Consider the following 8,179-nt stretch of genomic DNA (forward strand, 5'->3'; position numbering starts at 1 on the left):
TAAGACTCGATGAATAACCGATGTTTAAATTGTTTAAGAACTATATTATATTATAATATCCATGCTAATAGTTACCGATGCCTAAGATCTATAAAAAAAAATTATAAAATTCATTATTTAATAAATACAATTAATATTCGTTGAGTTAGAGTCAATAGTTATAGTTTAATAATAATTTTTAATATATTCCAAAATTAATAAGAAGACGTAGGTAACTCATTTCAGACTACAGTTAAAGCTTTTGAAATGAAGAAGAGTAATATATTTACAAAAATTTCTTTTGTTTACTATAAAATATTTTACTGATAAGTTCAATTTATACTAATATTCACTTTATACTTTATACTAATGTTATTATATTATTTTTACTAGGTGTTGTATCATAAACTGAATTTGTCAAAATTTTACTAGATATTTACAGTTATTTAACTCGTAAATTCATACTGCAATATAATATTATGTTGGATACAATTTAAATAAAAATGAATATTAATTAATAAAACTGTAATTAAACAAAGTCAGGAAAATGATTGAATTAGGTAGTATTTGATAATTAATGGCTAATTAGACAACTATTATAGCGGGTAATACTATATAGTAAATACAAAATTATATAATATTATGAATTCTACCTATTGAGCATTGACCAAAATTCAACGATTATTTAAATTTATCAATTTTAAGTCATAATATTATATAGATAAAGATAAGATTATAAGTCTCTGTCGACTTTATAATCCGTCGGTATCAATCATATTTTTCTCGCCCGATGACACTGGAGTACGGGAAAGCCGTATAAATTTATTTACGACGCACGTTGATAAAATACATATGTAATACTAGTAGCCGAAAAATATAATAATAATTACAATCGCGAAACGGCGGCGAGTCGCGTGCGTGTTTTAAATAATATTTGGGTCGTTGACATTAAATTCTCATAAATATATTATTATACCCATCTATATACACATCGCTTCTGCAGTATAATAATGTATAAATATATATATAGGCACGCAATAAACTCCCCCGCTCAAGTCCGATGATTAATGATGGCCCGCGTGCATGTATAAAACGTATAGGTACGTTTACGTAATATGTGCCCATACTCGCGTTATTTATGCGTTTATTTGCGGCTTAACTGCTGCAGTATAGTAGTGTTATAGGTAGGTACTAGGTAGTATAAAATATAGTAGTAATATAATAGTCGTTATAAGTCGTCGTCGGTGTGTACGATGGTGTGCGCACGCATTATAATATTTATATAATACTGCGGAGGTATGGTATATCCGGAGAATAAGACGTGTCCGACGACGTGTGAAATTCGCATCCATGAATATTCATTTTATCGAATTTGAAAAAAAAAAACTATTATGTTATAATATAATAAAAACCGATCGTTAAGTGCCTTCACCGTATGCATATTATATACGTTTGTAATAATATAATATAATATATTATTATATATAGGTGCCTACCTACATGTAGGTGCATGCTGATAGATTATAATATTACAACTACAGCCAAACGACGTGTAAGTTGTAGTAGGTAGGCTATATTACTTATTGTTTAGGTTTTTTTTTGTAGGTATACCAATCATATTAATTAGTCGGCGCATTTGACTGCAGTGCGACAGTGTGCAGCAAAGTGAAACTTTTATTAATTTTTTTTACTGCAAAGTATTCCGGACGATTATAAATTAAAATACTTTCATATGACGTGCGAGGTATTTTGGGGGGAAGGAGGTGTGGGCAGAGTGGACAAATAGTTATTATGAGTCATCTGAACGCATCGTACATTATTTTTCCACTTACAGAATTTGAAAAACACAAAAATACACAGACTTGGTACAAAGTAGTTGAAACTCTTAAAATTTTGAAATAAAAATTAATAAATTAACTATTAAACCATATTATATATATTGACAGCGATTGGATAGGACTGGTTAAAATGATCAATTTTCAGACTATAAGAAGAAGTACAGAGAACAAAATACTTCTAATATTTTTTTTTTTTTTAAAACACTATAGTTAGTGGATAGGATGAACACTATGGAAATGGAACTGATTTGATTTAAAAATATATGGAATGAAAAAGTATAATATTTTACTTAAACCAACCAATAACGCAGTAAAATGTTTGCAATTAAAGCATTCTAACAAATACAGGCATATTTATTTTTAACGGGTAAAAAGTTTTATCTGTAGAACTTTTTCAATGTTTACAAATAAATAGTTCTCACTTCTCAAATTATCATTTTAATTTATTATGCTTCCTTAAATTATATAGGTAGAGATTATATACCTATAGAGTTTGAACTATAGCAGTGCATTGGATGACAAGTTGTAGTATTTTACATCTATAGTTTACTTTCATAAAGTACATATAATATACATATACTACGTCATGTTACATACATATTTCGTCCAGGTCGTACGATGAATTCCATAAATAATGAATATAATTGGTATATTATGCGTTATTGCAGCAGTTGTGAAAAGCATATTTTCGTCGTATAAAGTATGTGATTTTCACACGGCGCAAAAACACACGTGATCACTATTCGTCGTGAAACGCATTGCATTACGAGTTAGCCGGCCTGTATCGGCTGTACCTATTATATTGTTGTTTATTATTCATTATTAAATGTTATACAACATAAATTCTATTGTAGTATACGACTGTGAATGCGACATAATGTTGACTGGGTCTGAGTGACCCGAGAAAACAAAGTCACATATAAAATACATGTGACCATTCTTATACGTAACAACATGTCAATATAATACGATTCCAAAACGACCAACACCGAAGAAGCAATATTATAATATAACAATATCATAACAATATGCACTCATACGAGTATATAATAATATGCAGAAATATAGGTACCTACAGAAAACGATTTTTAAGTTTTGTTATTGATTTGTAGAAACGATGTGTTTTAATATCCCGACGCCAGTTGAGCCGTTCGAAAAGACATTCGAGAACTTTCGAAAATTTAAAACTTTTTTTAAATATAATTTTTACATAATTGTATATCATTGCAAAACAACATTATGAGAAAAATTACATTTATTATAATTGTTTTATTGTTACATATATTTAAGTTATCTAAGTTTTTTTACTTTTTTTGAATAACATATAGTATATCATACAATTTTAATTTCATGTTCTGAAACAAAATATTATTTGGAGTAGGCGAATTCCTCGATAAGTGAAAATTTATAATTTTGAACGAGTAGTCTAGGTCCACTAATATTTTCAGAAAAATGATCCGCTAAATAATTAACTGTAGAAAAGGGAAACCCCACAAAGTTAACTCCAAAAGTAATCTTTCGAATTTTGATACTTCCAATAATCTGAAGAGTTTACAGTAGAAATGGGGGTTCTCATTGGAAAGACAGAAATTTTTATTTTTATTTTTGACTGGTGCATTTGTCTTCTTCAAGCTTTTCAAGCATTAGTTATAGGTGTTCACAAGTAAATAGTAAGTATATGTACCTAATCAATTATTTAATATATTTTAGTTTTTAAATTGATTTTTACTATTTTAGTTGACACGCCCCATGATCTATGGAAAAAATTGAAAGTAGGATAATGTGCATTGGTAAATATATTTTTATATGGCCTGTTTGAAACCTTACATACCCGAAAAAAACTGAAATAACGCCGCAGCTTTTGCATCGGTATATTTATTAAATTTATGAATTTTACATTAATTATATACAATTTGTATAAACTTTGATTATCGGATAGACATAGTAATTCTTTTCTATCATTGTCGTTCATAGTTATCAATAATAATAACGATTCATGTATGTCTATTGTCTAGACTACAGCGTATTAACAGAAAATACGCGAAAAGCATGTTTATTTTAGTATATTATTAATAGTTTCGTTTTTAAACGTACAGACGCCAAACTGAGGAGGTTTTTTTTATTAAAGATTTTATTGTAAGCAGTGCTGTAAAAAGTGATAGGGTATTCATTCCAAAGGTTCAACTATATATATAAACCTACGTTGTGTAACATACATTATTAAACATGGAGCAAAATACGGAACCATCAATGTCGACCCTGTGGTCTCGCTGTAGAATTGTCGGCTTTATAAATGTGGTAAGTAGGAAACTTAACATAAGTAAGTTGAAAATAGGTAACCCCAATAGTTTTCAACTATTGGCAAAAACAGATAAAAAATAACTAGGATATTAACGTAACACGAGTTTTTGACAAAATGATTTTGATTTGCCATTGTAATTCAGCAAGGAATAAACATATGACTCAAAATGTACTATACAAATATATATTATATAATTTTCTAGACATAATTGAATTTTCAGAATACTATGATACATTCTGAGCTATTTATTAACCAATACACACCGTACTCATAATACGTTAATTATTGACTTATAGCTGATAATATGCGATAAAAGATATGCTGAATTTCACCATAATCAGTTAAAAGTAATCATATACCTGTAGAATAAAGAAACTATTCTAAATTCTAAAAACAATATTAAAAATATTAAGTTATACAGGTACCTAATATTATAATAACTATACTTCCATATAATTATATTACATTGATCCACCCAATGTCCAACAATCAGAATCGTTTCTACATGAATGTCTTTTGATTAATCCTGATTTATCGTGTCCACAACATATAGTATTGGTAAGATGCTTTTTTGTTACACCGTCAAATGTTATCGAGCAGTGCAACGACTATAAATATGTATGTCATTATTTATGATGGTTATGAATATTAGGTACGACGAATGCGTAAATAATAATATAGAACATATTAAAACATATACCTAACATATTCTTCTTTTAAAATTCTGCAATTCAAAAGATGCATGGTGAGCCAATTTCCTTCACAATCAGGAAAAGAAAGGTTGTCTACTTTTTTTTCGTAGACAATAATTTATATTTGAATTCAAATATTATCCATTAAAGTGTTAAGTAACCAGTTCAATACCGAGGTACAGCCAACACTTACTATACAGCAGCGAGAGAGAGAGTCTCTCGATTTTTTTATTATAATTTATCAAGTATCACTATTATTTATGAACATGTCTTAATAATCATTTTTTTTTTTCAGATATATTTTGGTTTTCTGCTTATACTTTTATTACTGATCATGGCGTTTTCGATAATTAGTATGTATGAGTAAATAATTTGAATAATGATTAATTTTATTACAAAAAAATATAGGTAATATGTTTCGAGTTGGTTTTCCCGCTGTGCATACTCGTAAGAATTGTGAAATCAATTCTTACACAGCTATATAAGACAATTAATTCGTCCCGTAGAACCAAATTTTCTATTAAATCCTGTATGCACATAAAAAAGCAAATGGTTTTTATAACAGTTGTTCAGTCCTGTAAAGTATTTTAGTAAAAGTATTTGAGTAAAAGTATTCAAATACTTTTTTAAGTATGGAATAACTTTTTTAATACTTTCAGCATGAAGTATTTTGAATAGTATTGAATACTTTGGTTTTTTATATCGAACATTTTATTTTTATTTGAAATAGTTGGTTGGAAAAATATTATTGTCAACTACAATAATAGAATAATAGTTTTATTTAGTATTCTGTATTTCTGTGTTAGAATAATAGTTTTATTTGAGTATTTACTCAAGTACTTTTTAAAAGTATTCTTTACAGGACTGCAGTTGTTATTATATTATATTATTTCACGCAATCCTATGTTTTGTGTTATTAAAAAATTAACGAAAAAGAAGATCTCAGAATTTAGAGGATATTGTCTTTATATTGCGCTAAAATATGGTTTCTTGATTATGACTACGAATTGTAAGAAAGATTTTCTGTATAATTTTATAATTTTATAAATCAATCAATAATTAAAGTATTATTGACGAAATGAAAATGCTTATTTTTTATAAATAATTTGATGTTCTCAACATTTTCAAATAATATTTCATTTTTTTATAAGTTAAATCATTACTTAACTTTTGTGATGAAAGTACCTAAGTAGAAAACAAAATTTAAAAATTAACAAACAACGCTATTACCTAATTAGTTTAAAAATAATTTAGCTTTAAAAGTGTAAAACTATATCAGGCTAAAATTATATCAGCAGCACAAAACCTGATAATTAATATTTTAAACTAAAATATTATGTTAGATATAACTGGGTGCCTCATTGCGCCTATATGTGTATAACTAGTGGTTGCTTTTTTCCAAAATGATAATTTATATTATTTTTTACAGCTAGTTTTAATTTAATTTGAAATATGTTACTTTGTTTCTTAAAGCGGTATTGCTAGTAAAATCATCAGAATCAGAAGCTGCAAAGGATAAAACTCAAATGCCAGATTTAATGAAAAATCATTTTGTTTTACTTATGATAATATTATGTTCATTGTGTATCATAATGCTAATTTTCTTTATAGTATTCATACGTGTTAACTATGGAATAACATCTGAAACGCCGGTAAATAATTACATTTTGAATAATAATATATTTTAGAATATTGAAAAATAACTTTGAATATTTTTGTTACAATTAAAATTAATGCATACTCTCCCAACAGATTTTTTAATTTCTTAAAAAACCCTTTTTGTATATTGATATAAGTTCAAATAGGGACCTCCTATACTATTTTCCTATATGGAGAACATGGTTTTTATTTCATCTATTAATTAATTAATCAGAAAATAAACTTGTATTCATATTATAGTGTTTTTATATTTTTTTTTGCAAATTACCTATTAAGTGGGGTTAGTACAAAACCAGTTAATTTTATACTGTTTATACACCATAATTCTTTTTGGGGGGCAAGTGGCATAGACAATTGAATATCTATAAACAAATTCTGTTGATAGAATTCAATTATTTATATGTATCATAATTTAACAGATAATTCAAGTTTTTTTTTAATTTTTATGAATTTTTAAATATTATATACTTCATACATTATATTCAAGTTTAAAGTTTATTTTTAAAATGTTAACACACATTAAAACTAGGTATCTATTTAAATTATCAATACAATTAAAAATGTATATTTTTGCTAATAATTAATCCGATGAATGTATGGGGCAGGTGCAGTGTTGAGAATTATCTAGATAAATTATCTAGATAACATTTTTTGAAATAAATTATCTTTTAAAGTATCTAGATAATTATGTTACGATTTATCCACGATTTAAGATACCTAGTATGGTTGCCCAACGAGCTATGATAAGACGGCATTGGATTTAAATCGGACCCCCGGGGCTAGCGCTTCTAGTGGACTATTTTATAATTTATAATATAATTTGATCATTATATATATTTTTATTGTATATAGGTATAGGTACAGAGCCTAGATAATTAGATATTTAGATTATCTAGGCTCTCTAGGTATAGGTATTAGTTTTAATTTGAACCGATATGAGCGCTGTATGCGGGGGACCCCGTAGATCACGTAACTTTTCGATTCAAACCGTATTCCGTGTGATAACATTTTTCTAACGGGTCGATGGCCAACCATACTATCTTAAATCGTGGGTTTATCTAATGTTTAGCTTAGATAAAATGTGAGCTTATCTAGATAAATATTATAGTGCCCCTACAAAATTATAAAACCAATGTTACTAAAATTCTAATATAATATAAATTATTTATAAAATTAGAAGAATATATTTCTTATTATTATTGCCAACGACGGTATTACGATAATAAGAGAACTTGCATGCGGGCTTGCACTACACATGGTTCTCTACTAGCCATAGTGAGCATATTATAATTAATTAGGTATAGGTTTATTTCCCGATCCATTTTAAAAATAAGTTGAAATTAACTTCGTAGAACTATATTTCAAAGACTCAATCCGTTGTTATTATGAATATTATGTTATTATATTGATATGAATCTAATATTACAAAAATACTAAAAAACAATAAAAATAAGTGTAAAAAAATGATATTTATCTAGATAAATTACATTTATGTTATCTTTATTTTTATCTAGATAATGTTTTGTTAAAATTATCTTATCTTATCTAGATAATTTTTAGATTCTGAGTGGAACGATGAATGTATTGATTTTACAATGATTTGTGATTTTTTTTATTTTTTTATTTTTTTTATTTTTTTTTTTTTGTGTCTGTGTACACGATAAGTAGTCGAAATAATGCTACGATTTTCACTTCAGTATCTTGTTCGA

General features: G+C 27.0%; 1 protein-coding gene across 1 annotated transcript in view; it reads left to right on the plus strand.

Moving 5' to 3' along the window:
• The first annotated feature begins 3,201 nt into the window (after positions 1–3,201).
• The window catches only part of LOC100569622, a 7,138-nt gene continuing 2,160 nt past the window's right edge, over positions 3,202–8,179 (plus strand). Inside the window, exons 1-3 of the mRNA XM_003241751.4 lie at positions 3,202–4,115; positions 5,107–5,164; positions 6,285–6,463. Coding sequence (XP_003241799.1) covers positions 4,044–4,115; positions 5,107–5,164; positions 6,285–6,463 — 309 coding nt within the window. The 5' untranslated portion in view covers positions 3,202–4,043. The remainder of the gene's footprint in view (positions 4,116–5,106; positions 5,165–6,284; positions 6,464–8,179) is intronic.

This window comes from Acyrthosiphon pisum, chromosome X, assembly GCF_005508785.2.
Source record: "Acyrthosiphon pisum isolate AL4f chromosome X, pea_aphid_22Mar2018_4r6ur, whole genome shotgun sequence".
Classification (NCBI taxonomy): domain Eukaryota; kingdom Metazoa; phylum Arthropoda; class Insecta; order Hemiptera; family Aphididae; genus Acyrthosiphon; species Acyrthosiphon pisum.